General features: G+C 45.6%; 2 protein-coding genes across 3 annotated transcripts; one reads left to right on the plus strand and one right to left on the minus strand.

The window, feature by feature from the left end:
- Positions 1-2,293: 2,293 nt before the first annotated feature.
- On the plus strand, positions 2,294-8,888 carry tnnt2e (troponin T2e, cardiac). The gene is made up of 9 exons (XM_072377999.1): positions 2,294-2,334; positions 2,426-2,486; positions 2,838-2,954; positions 3,055-3,132; positions 4,521-4,634; positions 4,716-4,828; positions 5,306-5,396; positions 7,150-7,187; positions 8,772-8,888. Exons 1-9 carry the CDS (start codon positions 2,294-2,296, stop codon positions 8,809-8,811), a joined length of 693 nt encoding a protein of 230 aa, XP_072234100.1. The 3' UTR covers positions 8,812-8,888.
- A 162-nt stretch (positions 8,889-9,050) lies between these two features.
- On the minus strand, positions 9,051-17,193 carry LOC140282955 (dynamin-1-like protein). Of its 2 annotated transcripts, XM_072377561.1 has the most exons (19): positions 16,958-17,193; positions 16,368-16,509; positions 15,862-15,908; positions 15,705-15,776; positions 15,431-15,517; positions 14,911-15,073; positions 14,666-14,786; positions 14,352-14,483; positions 13,037-13,243; positions 12,712-12,832; positions 12,356-12,511; positions 12,188-12,277; positions 12,012-12,104; positions 11,704-11,757; positions 11,351-11,440; positions 10,631-10,762; positions 10,435-10,544; positions 9,886-10,045; positions 9,051-9,799 (listed from the first exon to the last, which is right to left on the minus strand). In XM_072377561.1, exons 1-19 carry the CDS (start codon positions 17,057-17,059, stop codon positions 9,743-9,745), a joined length of 2,136 nt encoding a protein of 711 aa, XP_072233662.1. In that variant the 5' UTR covers positions 17,060-17,193; the 3' UTR covers positions 9,051-9,742. The 2 variants fall into 2 exon arrangements, with proteins under 2 accessions (XP_072233662.1, XP_072233663.1); XM_072377562.1 differs by lacking the exon at positions 11,351-11,440.
- Between the last annotated feature and the right edge of the window lie 31 nt (positions 17,194-17,224).

Below are 17,224 nucleotides of genomic sequence, written 5' to 3' on the forward strand. Positions count from 1 at the left end.
CGTCTCTTTAAAGCATAGGTTCACATACTTTTGCCGCTCACAAATGTGATGCTTTGTCTCCTTCGTTTCACCGGCTTCTTGTATCTGCTTTTAGTGGAATGTATGCAGAGATTTTTCATGCAGCTCAACCAGTTAAAGATGATGTGAATGCAGGGATTTGACCTTAGAAATCTTCTCTGTTACACGTGCTTTTTCTCAGAATATCTAATTAACCTCGTCTCATAACTAACAAACTAAATATATCATCCAGTGCTCCTGTGAGCAACTTAAAACTGAGGAGTTGTTCTCATTTCATGCTAATCTGATCTGCTGCCTCCTCACGTTACCTTTACAAAGAACCTGCTGGAGAAGCTAAAGTATTTAAGTCTGTTGATGGCTGCTGAGTTAGAATTTGATTAATTTACTTTAAATGAATTACAGAGACGTCCATTCAACTGCTGTTTGGGTTCAAGAAAAACTGTGAACATTAGCTGTTCATGTGCACATTTCTGATATAAATATGTCTAATTTCATTTGGCCAGTTTCTCCTGAAAGTGTCATTTTCATCCTTTTATTGAGGATAAAAAGACATGATGTAAAATAGGATCTTTTGACTTTATTTCTCGTTGCATCAGAGCCTCCTGCCTCCGCAGTTGAAGGTAATAACTTTCATTCTTCTGTTATGTTTTACTGTAAGCTACTAAATAACTGACCCCTGGTGGCTGGAAAATGCGTGAAGCCTTGTGATTTAAAACCTACCAGAAGTCCTAAAAATTAGATAAAGATAAGTCAAACAAATTAAAGTTAAATGCCACGCTTAATCAGTTCTTTATTGAGAAAAACGATCCAATATTTCATGTCTGTGAGTGAATACGAACCTCAGAGTAGCAGCCCATTTTGAGGGTTGAATTAGGGTTGGGGGGGGGGTTCTATCAGTGGGATGACAATAAAGTGTGAGCCGACAAGTACAAGAACAAGGTGTGGAATAGTATTACACTGAAGCCGGTGGGTGCTAACGACGAGGCTGATGGATAAAGGCGTTCACAGATGGGATCAGACTCGGAGTTACAGGGATGATAAGAACCTTTTCCCGTCTGTTCAATGGTACTGTCATGATTTAGTGTTTGCATCTGGGCCAGAATAAATTGCATCTGAAAAGTGCACCAAGATAACAACCCTGAGCAAATGAGTCGTTGTGCCACAGACGGGTGAAAGAACAGCATGAAGTCTTCAGGTAGTGAGACTTTAAGTTATGTACTGAGGTATTAAAGGGAATGATTAGCTGCAGTTGAATCCTTTTTCACCATTTTTAGATCAAATGATGCATAATTCCAGGGGTTCTTCTTTTGTCCTGTTGTGAATACTTGGATTTGAGATCTGACATCCTGGCTAAACCATTCTGAGTCAACAATGTGAGAAATGATCAATTACTGATGAGTTTTTCTCCATTTCATGTGAATCGTGGCCATCGATCCCGTCACAAAGAGCCTGCAGATGAAGGTGGAGTATTAGCTCTGTGTTAAACCCTTTGTGTGCACCGGCCCGGTAATGTTGTGCAGCCGTTCAGTATGGGCAGGGAGACATTACAGCTCAGATGTTTGTTGGATTTGGGAATACTAATTTCCAGACTTCTCGATTTTGTGTCACGGATGAATTCACCTGCAATCCAAGTTAGTTTTTTCCCCCATCCTGGCTTTACATCGATTCAGATAAAACACGATGAGAAAAGAGCTTCCTGCTCTATTCAAAAACTAAGATTTTCTGGCTTACATCCCCAGTATGACAGTGCATACGAAATTACCTTCGATTTTCTATTTCACCCTTCGAAATGCAGGAGAGGGTTTTCATATCAAAATATATAAAGTGAACATCAGACCTGAATCAAGTGGGTTTGGAAATAATAAAGGAAATCCATTTGTATTCAGCCTGTCTGAAGCTAACGTTTCTCTGTCCTCTGCAGCAGAGACTCCGGCTGCAGATGAAGGTACTGAGTGCTGATGGAGCCTCATGAGAACATTTCCTGATGAACGTGTGCGGTCTTTAACTCCCTGTTTTATGAATACCACACACCCTCAGACGGTGCTGTAATAAAGGAGGACTGAGAGAAAACCGTCTTTATTGTAGCTGCACTGTGGCCAATTCTTTATGGACATTGTGCATAAAGCAGACCGTACTAGAAAGAGTTTTTAAAGCAGAATTTATGCTAACTTTCAGATTTTAAACCATAAGTGATGTTTTAAGATGTACACTTTAGTATTTGATAGAACAGAATAGAAGAAAAACAACATATATACACCAAAGCCTAAACGTATTCATGTGCTCCTTCATGACAGATGAATCCAAACCCAAACCAAAGTAAGTTTTCTTTTCTTTTTAAATCATTTTAATTCTCATCAAATCACAGCAGTCGAAGTCATTATTCTAACCAAGACGTGTTGCATTTCAGGGCTTTCGCTCCACCTATAGCTGTGCCAAAGATACCTGAGGGAGATAAAGTCGACTTTGATGTGAGTGATTGATGCCATTTGAAACAAACAGCATATGGTCATTTTCTTTGTTTATGGCTCAGGGTTAGATGAGAAGCTTAATACCTTACTTCATGTCTAAATATAAAGCTAACAGCGGCAGGGCGTTGGCTTTTAATCAACCAGACTGCTGCGGAAACACCTTGATTTTTAATCTGCACTGAAACCAAGCTGAGCACAGGAAGGCAGGACAACACTTAAGCCAACACTTCGAATTCTGCATTTACAGTAAAAAAAAAGGAGAAAGTGAAAGCCTTAAGCTTAAAGGAATGGATGTTGTCAGTGGATTTTCCCTCCAGCATCGTGTGTGTGTGTGTGTGTGTGTGACCGCAGGACATCCATAGGAAGCGTCAGGAGAAAGATCTGTCTGAGCTGCAATCTCTGATCGAGGCCCACTTCATTCAGAGAAAGAAGGACGAGGAGGAACTCATCGCTCTTGTTAACAGGATTGTAAGTCTTCCAGGAAAGAAAACCAGATCGCCGGAGTGATGCACCACTGGGCAAACAATTACATTCTGCTTTGTGTGTGTGTGTTGGCACGGCTGATTAGGACAAGCGTCGTGCTGAGAGGGCTGAACAGCTGAGGATCCGCACCGAGCAGGAGAAGGAGAGGCAGACTCGAGTTGCTGTGAGTTCCTTCCATTTGCAGGAAGAAAAAAGGTTGTGTATGCTGGGATACAATCTCCTAGCAACACTCCATCCTTAACTTGTGTGTCTGTCTCATGTCTGCTTTGATGTTCTGTGCAGCACCAAAGGAAAGGCAGTCTCTTAAATACGAGTGTACTTGCTGGCCGAGCAGCTTTAATCTGGAATCAGATAACGCTGTGGGGTGGGGGGGGGGCTGAACTTGTCTTTGCACTTGGAGATTACTTTTCTTTAAGTCGTCTGCCACAAAAAGCTCAGAATATTATGACTGCAGGGTGAGAGTTTCTTCTCTTCCCCCTCTTACTTTTAAGGTGACCTCAATACTTTTGAAACAATGGGTCAAATGACTGTGTATAATGAAAGCAGCCACTGGCAGAGGAAAATCACAGGGCTGCGCAGCTACTCTCAGCCCTGCAGAGCTGTTCCCTGTTTTTCACTTCATCGCTTCAGCTTTGAGCCGAGAACTTCACTGCTCTCACCGCACAGGCACTCGTTAGCGGGCAGACGCAATTTGCAGTTTGCTTGTGAAGCACGGCGGTACATTTAGCAGCTAAGAGCCGCATATACGGCGCAGAAGACCTGAAAAGGGCGCCGATAGTTGTGTGAGTAATGCATTTACATTCAATAGATCGTCAGAAACACGACTCCATATGTTGCAGGTATTCTAAGAAGTTAAAACATCATTTTAAAGGACCCCCATGATACTTATTTATATGTTCTTGGATTTATTTAGAGGGTCCACTACAAGTAGTTTACTGTTTTTTTCCTACATACTGTATTACTTGTGTCACCTTCTGTTCTAAACGCTTAATTTTAGCTTCTGTCTCTTTAAGAGGCTGAAAGGCCCCGTGTGCTCTGATTGGTCAGTAGATTGATTAGTAAGCAGAATGAGCAAACGTGTCACACAGTGATGTCATTAAGTGAAGGACGACGCGTCCACAGAAGAGGCTTGAGCTGTGGTTATGGATCAGCTCGTCCATTTTGTCTCAGTTACGGATCAGAACAATCGACCAATGGTTTAGCAGTTGACTCATGAGTACCGTGTGAAGCAGTGAATTGGACGCCTACTTTCTTTACAAACCAGACGCACGCCATCCCTTCGGCTTATCTTCTGTTGTCAGCTTCTTCTCTCAAACTGTTCTTTCAAACTGTGGAACAAGAGCACAACACGAAGGCCGGTTTTAGTCGAATTAAACGTCCACATGCAGAAGCATTTTGTATGATTTCAGTCAAACTAACATGTTTTGATCTCTATAAATGAAGCTTTGAGTTGCATCTGACCATTACTGCCCCCAAATGATAAAAGAAAGTTAGACGTTAATCTTGGAAGTCCGGTCCAGTCAGAACCATGTTTTATATTCTGTGTCACAGGAGGAAAAGGAGAGGAAGGAGCTGGAGGAGGCGCGCAAGAAGCTGGATGATGACGCCAAGAAGAAGAAAGCTCTGACCAACATGACTCATCAATACGGAGGCGTCCAGCAGAGGGTGAGTCGTGGGTTTCATTTTGTTCATTCGTGGCGGTTTATTTCTCTGTTTTTTTATTTTTGATTCTCCCGCATTGTGCAGCAAGACGGAAAGCGAGGAGCGAAGAAGCAGACGGAGAGAGAGAAGAAGAGGAAGATCCTGGCAGACAGGAGGAAGCCTCTCAACGTCGACCATCTCGGTGACGACAAACTCAAGTAAGGACACTGCGATTCACAGCTGTGCAGCTGCATTAATATCCACATCCACAGGGAGGAAAAGGGGGGGAAAAGGGAAAAAAGGAAAAAAAGAAAAAGAAAGAAGGGAAAAAGGAAAAAAAGAGAAGAAAGAAAGAAAAAAGGGAAAAAGGAAAAAAAGAGAAAAAAAGAGAAAGAAGAAATAAAAAATAAAGGAAAAAAGGGGAAAAAGAAAAAGGGGGAAAAAGGAAAAAGAAAGAAAGAAAAAAGGGAAAAACGAAAAAAAGAGAAAAGAAAAAAGGGGAAAAAGGAAAAAGATTTTAAAAAAGCGGGAAAAAAGGAAAAAGAAAGAAAAAAGGGGGATAAGAAAGAAAAAAGGTAAAAAAGAGAAGAAATAAAATCCACATCCCCTTTTGCCCGTCGACCTTCCTCTGCTTTTATTTTTCAGCGTGAACGCGGCTGTTGTGAAAGTGAATTTTGCTGTTTTTTGCTTGAAAGGGAGAAGGCGAATGAGCTGTGGCAGTGGCTGATGACACTGGAGGCCGAGAAGTTTGACCTCACCGAGCAACTGAAGAGACAAAAATACGATGTAAGTGCACGTTATCCAAGCTCACTTTTACTTACCAAAGCAAATGTATTGACAACATGCTATTCATCAGAGCAGCAGTAATTACACTAATTAAACCTTTTTATGCACACAGATAAGTGAAGATGGTGGATAAAATGTCAATAATGGCTCAGCCATCTGAACGCTGTTTCTTATGTAGAGCGCCTCTAATGCAAGGCTGTCCTGAGGAGGCCTTTTTAAATGGATGTGGCTTGACTTACAGATCAATATACTCCAGGCTCGAATCAGTGAACAGCAGAAGTTGTGAGTAACTGTTAAAGAGGAGTGTGAGCCTCGTGGTTGGTGTGTAGTTTTTCTGTCCGTGTCTTGAAGGGTGGACTTGAAGTCTGGGAGCTGGACGGCCGCTGAGTGACCTGCAGAGTGGAGGTGAAGCAGGTTTGTGTCACTGCGGAGCTCGGATCCGGGAATTTGTTTCATGTGCCATTTAGAGGAAAAGCAGAGGAACTGGAACAAGGAACTAAAGAATAGTTTGACGTTCTGGGAGTTCCTGGCCGTCATGCATGAAGATACGAGCAGTTCTTTTGTTTTTTAACAGGTTTAGTGGGCCAACAGGAAAGAGGGCGAACAGGCTGGGCCTCTAACCTGAGCTGGCTGTGACAGGAACTCCCGATATGTTCAGTTCGAATGTCCTCTCTGTGAGGATGAGGCTGCAGACAGCAACCTCCACCAGTGGGGCTGAGGTGCGGCACTTTAATGCTGACTCAGCCTTTATTGTAGAAACAGCTCACAGGGAAACTTTCTGCTCTCCATCCTGTCTGTAGTCCCTCAAAGAGGCAGCTCACACCGGCTGAAAAAGAACATCAAGCTGTCGAGTAATCCTGATTTAGCTTTTTAAAATGTTTCAGCATTCAGAGGCAAACGGAGCAATCATTTCTGAATCAGAAGGCTTGGTTGGTAGACTGGAGCCGATGGGTCTCCAAGGCTTTCATGTACCTTTGGTGTGAAACTAAGAAAAGCAGCGCGTCCCCTCTTCTGCCAGGCCGGAGCGACACAATGTTGGATTTCTCTCTGTTGTTGAGGAGGTCTCACTCTGCAGGAGAAACTGTCTTAATGCAACTCCTCCATCCAAACCGAGCCCTAAAGTTTCCAGATTTATGGAAACATGAATCTAAAGAACTTAGCTTTAAATGGATCACCTCTCCTCGGTGACTTTGTTTGGTGCAACAGGTCGGTACTGATGACTGTCGAGCTGCATCTGAGCCATTCGCAGGCAGCTTTTATTACCTCGGTGGGACAAGACCAGGAAATTAGTTTCCCCGTTTGCAGTTTTTAACTCTGAGCCAACCAGCCGGTAGCTGTGGCCTCTGGTAGAAGAAATGTTATATAAAGCCTCTGAATCTCTTAGAATCTTTTCAGCGACGGAAATGTGCTTTGAAAACATGCTGTCATACTTTCTCTCCTACTCTGACAGCTATAATTTGATCTGAAGCCGCATTTGGTTGTCAGGACAGCTTCTCATCCCTCAGCCGAAGAGACGTTTTGACAGCTCGTGATGAGACGTGACAATAAAGATTTCATTTGAGATGCTGCAGCCTTTCCCCTGTGATTTAGCTTAATGATGAGCTCATTCAGGATTGATGCTCGTGCCCTTCAGGGCAGCCACTGCACCTTCTTCAGGACCACCAGGTCCGCTCTTTGGCTCAGCCGGTGTCCTTCTGTGTCTGCTGTTTTTCCTGGGCTCAGCCAGTCCTCCATGTTTGTACCCCCCCTACAGATCAATCTGCTCCAGGCTCGGGTTCAGGCTTCCCAGAGGTAAGTCTCAGCCATGTTGGAGCCGCACCGAAGGTCTTCCTTTTCAGGAAATCTCCGGTGTGGCTCGTGGGTTGGTTCAATTAAAGAGCCTCGGGAAGCCTTTAGTCAGAACATATCTTTCTGACTAAAGTACTAAATCAACCATAAAGCAGAACTTGCTATTTGATGCAGCTTCCTGTGTGTTTCTCACACCCAAGGCCTTTTAAAGTCACATAATCCTACTTGGTTTAAAGTGGGACCATGTGACGCAGTCTTTGCTGAGTGAGTTGTGGGCATAGATTAACATAGGTAGAAAGAAACCTGTAACTTACCCTGCTGTGGCTGTAACATCAATCTGTGTCCATCCGTTTGAACCTCACAGCTTGTTCAAACGGATGCTGTCTCCTTCTCTTTAGTTCATGTAGAATTCAGGCTGCATTTCATTACTTTTTCCCACTTCTGGTCTCTTAATATCGCAAATAGCTTTTCACCGTTGCATCTATCAGCAAACATCCGTCTTTTGTGCCATTTTCTACGGCGGCGGCCTGAAAACGTGGCTTTATTTGCGCTTTGAAGTCGGTCTGAGGAACCACTTCACGGTAGTTTGAAGGGGCCAGATCTCCACATGCTGAGATGTTTTAAGGCAAAACAACCAAAGCCCGGAGCCTTGCAGGAAAAAAGAAACAATTATAGTCTGCAGAGAGGTTAAAAAATACAAACTTAAGATTGAAAGAGAGCGACACGTCGGTGTTGGACCGCCTGGTAAGTGTTTGTGGAATACCTGGTGGATATGTGTGTGTTTGTGTCGGATGCTTCGGGCAAAGGTTCAGAAAAAGACAACAAAGGCAGCTGATCAAAGGTAGGGCCTGTGCTGAGGACGCAATCATGTCTGCCAGCGGTGTCCAGTTTGAAACGTGTGCCGTGTCTCTCACTAACAGCACGATGCTTTGGTGTTTGCCCTTTTCTCTCATTTCCATACGGCACCCATCACACAGCACTGATGAAATGTACCATTTGAGTCAAAACTTTGAACACGCGTCTCAATCAATTCTGAACGAGTGAGACGGAACGAAACGATTCGCAAATGTGGAAAATCTTATTGCGCTGTTAACTCTTTGCGCTTCCTTTGGCTCTAAAAAGAATCTGGGGGGCAGTTTAGTCCTTTTTTTACATCGTTTGATTTGTCCACGCAGTCTTTCACACTGTTTAAGTTCTTATTTTGTCGTTGGATTTTAAGAATTAAACAACTTTTCCATAAAAAAGCTGCACCAGGGACAGATTTTTTTTCTCCCTGTGACGCATCATCTGATCAACCAATCAGGAGTCCCTGAATTAGTCGGAATATTGCTCTACCATAACATCCCTCTGAGCTCCAAATGTGGACTTTTTTTGCCCAGTAAGTGTGGAAACACCAGCTGATACACGACTACAGCCGAAAAGATTTTAATGGGGCTTATTTTTGTGTGCAGCGGCGAGGAAAAATAGCTAAAAAAATAAATTTACGACCATTTCCTCCGTCACACCACATTGCCCCTGATACACAAACTGCGCTTGATAAAGATTGATCGATGCTGAGCTGCTAAACGTTTCTGTCTGACTTCACAGCGCCAAGGGAAGAGGAAAGGGCAAAGGCCGGCTGAGATAGACGGGCACGCGCTGAGAGGAAGCGGCTGAGCACGAGCAGCGGCGCGGAATCCGGTTCATCCATCGCATCCATCTCCACTTTATTAAGGATGAGGCGGTGCGCCTTCGTTAAGGCTTCAAGTTGTAGACATAAATAAACAGATTTATCTTTCATGGTGTGTTTGTGTGCTTCATGTTCAATAATCCCAGCCCCAGCCCCAGCCCCCCCACCCCCCCACATAAGACTCCAAAGCAAGTGCGTGGCGATAAAATACCTCCGTTTATTCTTTCTTTCAGGAACCAAACAGAGCCACAGTTTCACACGTAGGCAGCGATATGTAAACTTTTAAATAACTTGTTTCAATAGTGCTCGTGAAGCTTGTCCACGCATTTAAATAACAGTAATAAATAAATCTGTTGGCAACAGTTTCGGGATGAAGGTGTTGCTGAACAATACAGTGTGGTGACAATAGTGCAAAAATCAAAGGTTCAGTGGTTTCTGAGCTATTTCTAAATGAAAAGGCTGCAAAGGAGGAGCTGGAAAGCATCGCTGTTGATCTTCTACCCTGCAGCTGAAACGCTTTCCGAATGCTTTGTGTAGCTGCCCAAATCAGAACTTTCACTTTCTTCTGCACTGAGAAGTCCAACTCCATCCTGCTTCACCACAGTGTGTCATCAACACCGAAAACTACCCCCCCAGAGGCAGCTTTAGGCTAAAACCGGACCCTGAACATTGGCAAAGGCAGGCAACTCATTTCACATTCTCTAAATAACATCAAGCATTTTAAACAACTTCAGTTAAGTGGCTTCGAGCCAGTGTGAGACCTATTAGATCAGAACCTTTTTTTTTTTTTTTTTTAAGTAGCAAAAACCAAAACTTTAAGTTCAGACAAGATGACGGCGAGGAGAGTCGTCCTCTGAGCGCGATGGGCCACAACAGATGAGGTCGTTTTTCACCACAGGTGCGTTTCTCTGATCTCAGCGATCACCTGACTGGCTCTCTGTAAAGCCTGTGGACGACAACAGGAAGAATCTGAAGTGAAACCCCACCGAGTGCATCAGGGAACACCCGACAGGAGCAGGAGGAGCCCGTTACCTGCAGCATGTCGGCCGCCTCCTTGCGCCGCTGGGCCATATCCTCCGACTCAGTCAGCAGATCATTGAGGAGCCCCGATTTGTACAGCTGGCCAACCAGCTCACTCTGGAGGCTGTCTTTCACATGGTTGACCAGGAAGTGCATCACTGCCTTCGGCACACTGCGGCACAGAGAGAGGAAACGGACCGAACAGATGGGTGAGGACAATGCGGCAGGATGTCCTGGTGGCTGTGTTGTACCTACGGATGGAGGGGCCCGAAGCTGAACCACCAGGTGGTCATTCCTGTCAGTGGTTCAAGCTGTTAGCAGAAGCTAAACATGAACTATTCAACCCTAGCCTGCCTCAGAGGGTCTTAAACTCCAAAAACTCCAGTGTGGAGGCATTTAAAGGACTCACACAGATCTTTTTGTGTGAGCATGAACTCTATTTGTCGTGTTTATACGTCGGTAATTGGACGGACGGATAACGGACACCAAGCCTGAGCCTCACACAGTGGTGGAAAATCGATTTGTTCGAATCAAAGGTTAAAGAGGAGCATGTTGCTCTACCTGTCCTGGATGTTCTTGCGAACGATGAGGAAGTAAGACTTGATGAGGCGCTCGATGACTTCGCAGTCCCGCTGCTCACGTGACGACAGTTTCCTGGCAACCGGGACAGGCTGGAAGGGAAATGTGAAAGTGTCAGTCAGTGGTTCAGTGGGACAAATAATGGCTGGTGTTAGCAGGGTTAGCGGTGTTTGGTTACCACATCAAGCAGGTTGACGGCTCCTTTAAGCGGGCTTCCAGGGCCAGAGCCTGGGGTGTCCTCTCCTTTCTTCAGCATCCCCCTCCAGTTCCCCGTCCCCTCCTGCTCACCCTGGGGCCCTGCTGCTGGAGCCTGACACACGAATAACAAAGAGGCCACCAACTTATTACAGCAGAAGCTGTTACAAGGGTTCACCGCTGGGTTAGCAGGGTGGTTTGGATAAATGGGCTGATTCATTTGCTACCGTCTGCTGTCAAGCACATAAAAGGAAATCATGGAAACCTGAAACTAATGATTCAGAAATGGGAAAGGTTGGGAGACAATAAATGTTAACAGTCACTGCAGATGTTCATGCAGCCCCTGCTGAGCCCTTGTGCCCAGCAGGCCCTTTCAGAAAGTCTCCCCCTGGTTGGTCTATAGAGGTAGGCCGGACGTTTTTCTCACAGTTCCTATTATTTAAGAAAAAAAGACAGCGTAGGATCCAGAGCATTAAGAGGTGGGAAAAGGGAAGAGAGGGAGACAAAAACTTTTCTGAGGGATAAAGGGGTAAAGTTGACTTCAGAAAACACAGCTGTCGTCAGAGCAAGATCCCTCAGGCTGAGGGAAAGCAGACAAAGATCAGTGCATGCAAGCAGCCCATGCACATCCATCCATCCATGCCCCACCACCAGGCCCACAGCCAACCAGGCGCAGAGCCAGCGAGCTGCGTTGTGTGCCCACCTTGGCACTGTCCATGTCTGCTCCAGACGCAGAGGGCTCGCCAGAAACCACAGCCGGGCCAGCCGGGCCAGACAGGCCTTTGCCAACAGGCTAGCAGAAATATGAGCGCAGGAATGAGGAGAGAAAAAAAAAGAAACTGAGAAGAAATGTGGAGAGACAGAATAAAGGAGACTGGCAGTCGAAAGTAGAAGAGACTCTCTGAGAACGAGAGGAGATTCAGGATAAAATTCCTGGATGGAAACTACCCGAAACACTACAGGTCTTCTTCCTGTAGTGCTTTGGGGGAGTGCAACCAAGCGTGAAAACAAATGAGCAGCTTTTATCATATTTAGGATGACATTCACTCATTTTACCTTATCCCTGGGCACTGCAGCGGGCAGCTCTCTCATCCGGTTTCTCCTCTGCTCCTATGAAAACACACAGAAACAGACCTATAACATGCAAGATGTTTTCCTGGAAAGATGAAAAAAGGTTTCCTGATTTTTTTTTTAAGGAAAGCTAATCTCCTGCTAATTAAAAGAACATTACGTCTCTGAGCAGAACAGTTTCTGTTAGTAATATTCATATAACTCCCATTAACTATTTGTAATAGACTTAGATGACTGATGATTTCCTAAATGATTAAAATGCAATGAGCGGGTATTTTAGTGCGAGTACAGACCTCTATGTTGTTATTCATGACCCCACAGGCATCTGCAAAGTCTGGATGCTTCGTGTTGATGTAGGCCAGCTCAATCGCAACCAAGTTGTGGACCTGTGGCAGGAAAAGAAGAGCATTCAAATGCAACCTAAGAGATGAGGATGGGGTTAGTGAATGCATGCAAGCAGAGCTGGTACCATCTCATTGGTGATGGGGAGTCTCTTCCTCAGGAGGGAGGTAACGACTTCAACAATGGCCTCGTGTAGCTTTGGGAATCTCTGCAGCTCCTGCAACACAGAACAACGTGAATGTGCATGTGTGTGTGCAGGGGGAAGGTGAACCCACCCTGCGTGAGGACCGTCTACCTGTGTGCTGTAGTTGCTGCAGTGCTGGATAATCCTCTGCATCTCCTCGTGGACCAGCTCCACGCAGCGCAAACTGGGCTCCTCCAAGCGTTTCACCTGCTTCTTCACCAACAGCTCGAAGGAAACCTCGGGCACGAACAGGGAGGGACGCGGGCCCTGAGGCAGGAGGAGGAGGGGGCCTCAGGTTAGTAGGAGTCAGGGCAATGGGAGCTATTTAAGCAGAATAAGATGTGTTTAACAGAAAAAAAAAAGTTGCATTCTGGTTTTCCAACAATATATCACAAAACTGAAGCATCAGGAGGAACTGCTGGGACACGAATGATGTCACACTCAGGAGACAATGCAGCTGCACTCACTGTTGCGTTCCTTATGGCCGTTAGGATGTCTATGGTGCTGAGTCCTCCCAGCGGATCCACAGACTCCAACGTTCTGCCAAAAGTCTCATGGAATATATAACAAATTCTGGCTCCACCACACCTGAAAAACAGCAGCAGGGGGATATTAGCTGTGATGTGAACCCCGTGGCCTGCGCTTCTGTCAGCTCCCCCTTCACAGAGGCTGTGCGTGCCTCAACTTACAAGTTGTATCATATCAAATGATGAAACCAGTGCAGTTGCTCTGCTCGCTGTCGCTGCGCCGGCTCAACAGCACCCCCATGTGGAGAGGCGCTGCTATACTCACAGCTCTGCTGTCTCGATGTATTTGGCCGTGCCCTCGATGGTGTTGCAGTATTCAGTCGCAAATTTAGTGATGAGCTGGAGCAAGGTGGCACTTTGGTCTTCCACGGGCTCGCCGTAGCTGCTGAGCAGGGACTGGTACTGAGCCGCCAGGACGTTGATCCGTGTCTTCAGCTCTGGGAGGCAGTCTCGGATGTGATGCATCAGTAACCTGACATTGTGGCAGGAAAGGGCAGAGCTTTACGCTTTAAATGACAGACAACAGCCCTTCTCTGGTGGCTCTTAGGCCTGCCAGGGATGCTAAAATGACATCATGTGTGCAGGTAACTCTGTAGAGTTCGAGTTAGAAGCCATTCTGGCTTCATATTAGCAGACTTCACATCCCTTCCTTTGTGTTGCAGGTAAATTGGACTCATTTAGAAGTAATTGCTTTCAGAGACGCTGCAGTATGGATGAGAATGTGTCCTTTTTAATTAAATTTAATTCAACTGAAGGAGTGAAGAGAAGAAATCAGCAGTGAGGGCGAAGTGATGACAACAGAAGCATCCCGTGTTGATTTTAAATCCCAGAAGCTTCCGATAGGCTAAAGGAGCTAAAGGAGTCTGTTCAGGCACACAGACAATTCACCTGATATGATGCAGAAAAAATAAGAAAATAATCTAAATCCATCAACAAGGACCTCAAGATATACAAAACACAACTGTGGAGACAGCCTCAGTTACTTCATTCTTCTGCACAAACAACAGAATAGCATAAATAATAACCCACAGCTCCACCGAACCTGTGACACTCAGACTGCAGAGCTCATAAACCAACATCCTAATCCCAACGGAACACAAGAAATATGGCAAATGTCAGGAAAAATATGAGCTCAGCCTCAATTTGATGGCAGCAACACGTCTCAAAACAGTCCCCTCACTGCTTCCTGCGCTTTGGAAATCATTGCATCCTGTTCTAAAGGTGAACAAACACCATGAGACTCGTACGGCTCAGGAAGGGAATCCACGCCGTCTCAAAGAAACAAAAGCACCGATAGACCTAGTGAGGCTGAAAACAGCTGAAGAAGCACACATTTCAAAGATAAAGATCCAACTTTAGGGTTAAATGTCCTCTGGTCTGTTTGAAACTAACTCCACCATCTTTATGTTTTAGGAAGACGATCCAAACTGTGAAGCACAGTGGTGGCAGCATCATGCTGTGGATGTGAGGTTGAGCCTAAAACAACCTGACTCAGCTGCCCACGGTTCTTTAAAAAAACCTCTGCTGAAATAAGGAGCCGCTGTCTTTTAGCAGCGCACGCCAGCCAACTCGTGCGGTACCTGTTGAGGGTTCTGGCCAGGTATTTGGTTCCATTTCTGTTGGCAAGGGACGGATACTTCTTCTGCAGGAACGCGTGCTCGTCACGGATCGCGTCAACCACTGACTTTTTATTGTTGATGTCCAACTGGCTCCTGAAAGGTCAAAAGCAAGAAGACTGATACTGACAGAAGAACCAAGCAGAACACATACAGTGCAGATGGATTGGAACAACTCAAATAACAGAGAATGTTGAATGATACGTCAGAGCTACTTCGCTCTAATATTAGATGAGCAGTGGGTTATTTCACAGTATTTTACACTTTGTTTTACAGACCTGTTAACTACTCCGATGAGGCCCAGTTTGACAGGGATAACTCTGCCCAGCAGCACATCCATAGCATCAGTCCCAGCGTCCATCAGGTCCAGTTTGGTCACCACAGCTAGCGTCCTCCGACCTGAAGATTCACAGCCACAGAGTCACAAAAAGGTCAAGAAGTAACGCAAAGCTGGACGATACTGGCTGGTTTAAACCAAGGCACTTTCATTACTGTTTGCAGTCTCTTTGTCAGGGTTTCTTACCGTCGGGGTCCACCTCCCGGGCAACCTTGAGGGCCTCCGAAGTGGCCATGTCTGTGTTAGCAGCCGTGACAGCCAGAATAATGCAGTTAGGGTTGGAGATGTGCTTCAGGATTAGATCTCTTATCTGAACCTCAATGTCCTTAGGCTGATCACCCACCGGCACCTGAGGGCAACAAGGCAAATTAAAAGCAGAGACACAGTTTGAGTGAGTTTGCTTTATTGGACACCAAGGCAGGATATTTCTTAAATCAACCCCTTTTTGACCTAAAGTTGCCAACTAATGAGGCTGAAATCAAAGCCCGAGTTCAACTGGGCTTTAACAGCATGTGGATTTGAAACATCAGGACTCTCGTCTGTGAATATCAAATACACAAACACTCCGACCTGGCTGAGAAACGGTTTCTTTCTAGGCATTTCAGGGCTCTTTAATGAAGAGAGAAAGTACAAATTTGCCCCAAAGTGCCTCGTGATCAAAGCCTCGTCTTGTAGAGATGGAAGCAGGAAGTCAGGCATGCGTTACCTTGGTGATTCCCGGCAGATCCACCAGTGTGAGGTTGACAACATTAGGAGAGAAGATCTTCAGATGAATGGGCTCATCGCTGATTCCCTGCAGGGGAACAATGATCAGTGAAGCATCGCTTGGAGCGAGGAGCTCTCACACTGTGTACAGCCGCCTGTAGAAGTTTGTTCTAGCCACAAACTCTTAATTTGCAGTTGTGCTTCTGACTACATTAAGAAGGATATATACTTCTTTGTGTTGCCTTGCTTTAAGCACCACATGGCCTCTGTCTCACCTTATTATTCCCAGAGATGCGCTCCGTTTCATTTTCAATTTCCTGCCTGATTTCGTCAAAATCTGTGTAGATCTAAAAGAGAAAAAGCAGCAGAACCTCATGGGAAGTAACGACCAAGACAATGAAGAACGGGACCCAGTATCATACAATTTCATACCTTATTTTTAGTGTGTAGGAACTTCCCCCACTCTTCACCCTCTCTGTCTGCGAGCCAGAACAAAACACAAGTCGTCAAAGTTCAAGGTTAGTGTTCTCAAAGCAGGGAAACGCATTACAGCTCGACAGAAACTGCTCCGTGCGGGAGGCCAAGCAAGCACAGCTAACGCGAGGATGGTGGATAAAAGCTGCTGACACAGGAGGAGGCTGAGCTAGGAGACGCTAAACCAGGTTATTAAATGTAAAGACACCTGTGACATGCATCTCTCTGAGGCCCGGTGCTTTTTCACACCATGGCATCTGCAGGAGGTTAGAAAGACAGTGACAGAGAGAGCGCTTTTAAAGAGGTGACGGCAAATAATAAAGGCTGTATGCAACTAAAGGCTTTCTGCGCCGTGGATTTCAAATATTGTGGGAATGCTTCCTCCGTGAGTGCAAAGAAAAGAGAACCGAGGATAGCTTGCAATTTCCTGACAGCCTTGAGATGAGAGGGGCGTTGGCACCTACCGCCATCCTCATTTTTCCGGGAGTCTCCAGGTTCCACATGGACCAGCTGGAGGATGAGAGGTCGCCTGGTTACAACGCCGGTCCCCCGAGGGAGCAGGTCCCTGCCCACCAGGCTCTCCAGCACAGAGCTCTTACCACTGCTCTGGAGACACAACAACAACAAAAAAGAGACATGAGGTATAGGAATGAAGCACGGACTGTTTTCCACACACCAACATGGCCCAACATGGTCAGACCTGCTCCGAGCTGAGGTCCTGGCACATCAGGCTCTGACCTGCTTTAAGCTAACAGGGGTTACTGGGAGAATGAGGCCCTTAAATGAGGTGGTCAAAATAGATTTCTTTGCCTCTGCCAAAGCAAACTGTGTCACTGAGATTGGCATCAGTCAAAGTGAGGAGAAGGATTTTTGCAGAGCTCTTTGGCAGCCTCTGTGAAGCCTATCTTCAATTTAACATGTGTATTAGGAATATTGTAGTAAATTCTGCTGCCCGTTAGCGTGTAGTTCTTTTTCTTTCATTATTAAAGCAAGGTTATGCGGCTACTAGCATGACAGCAGCTCATTCAAAATGCAAACAGCCAAGGCATTTTACCTGAGTCCCCACTACTGCAATCTGCGGGAGCTGTATGACATCCGCACCCACGGTGTTGAACACGTCTTGGAGCTTGTTTACGACGGGGATAAGAGCCTCCATGCTCGTGGTTTATCAACTTAACTGAAATGATAAAGGGGTCTGTCTCGTGATGGAGCCAAAGTCATTCAATGTCCCTCCGTAACCACCATTGCAACAACACCCCGCTGGATGGCCGAGATATTTATTTAACGGCTGGGAGTTGTAGTTCTCAAATAGGGAGGCACA

This window comes from Leuresthes tenuis, unplaced genomic scaffold (genome assembly GCF_036924035.1).
Source record: "Leuresthes tenuis unplaced genomic scaffold, fLeuTen1.0.hap1 SCAF_23, whole genome shotgun sequence".
NCBI lineage: Eukaryota > Metazoa > Chordata > Actinopteri > Atheriniformes > Atherinopsidae > Leuresthes > Leuresthes tenuis.

What these genes read in the sequence shown, in the direction of transcription:
- tnnt2e (XM_072377999.1), top strand. Translation starts at nt 2,294, where the DNA reads ATGTGCTCCTTCATGACAGATGAATCCAAACCCAAACCAAA. An exon ending in AGAGGCAGACTCGAGTTGCT is followed by an intron (nt 3,133 to 4,520) that starts GTGAGTTCCTTC and finishes TCTGTGTCACAG; the next exon opens with GAGGAAAAGGAGAGGAAGGA. An exon ending in CTCGGTGACGACAAACTCAA is followed by an intron (nt 4,829 to 5,305) that starts GTAAGGACACTG and finishes TTTGCTTGAAAG; the next exon opens with GGAGAAGGCGAATGAGCTGT.
- LOC140282955 (XM_072377561.1), bottom strand. Translation starts at nt 17,059, where the DNA reads ATGGAGGCTCTTATCCCCGTCGTAAACAAGCTCCAAGACGTGTTCAAC. An exon ending in ATCTGCCGGGAATCACCAAG is followed by an intron (nt 15,074 to 15,430) that starts GTAACGCATGCC and finishes TGTTGCCCTCAG; the next exon opens with GTGCCGGTGGGTGATCAGCC. An exon ending in CCGTCAACCTGCTTGATGTG is followed by an intron (nt 10,545 to 10,630) that starts GTAACCAAACAC and finishes TTTCCCTTCCAG; the next exon opens with CCTGTCCCGGTTGCCAGGAA.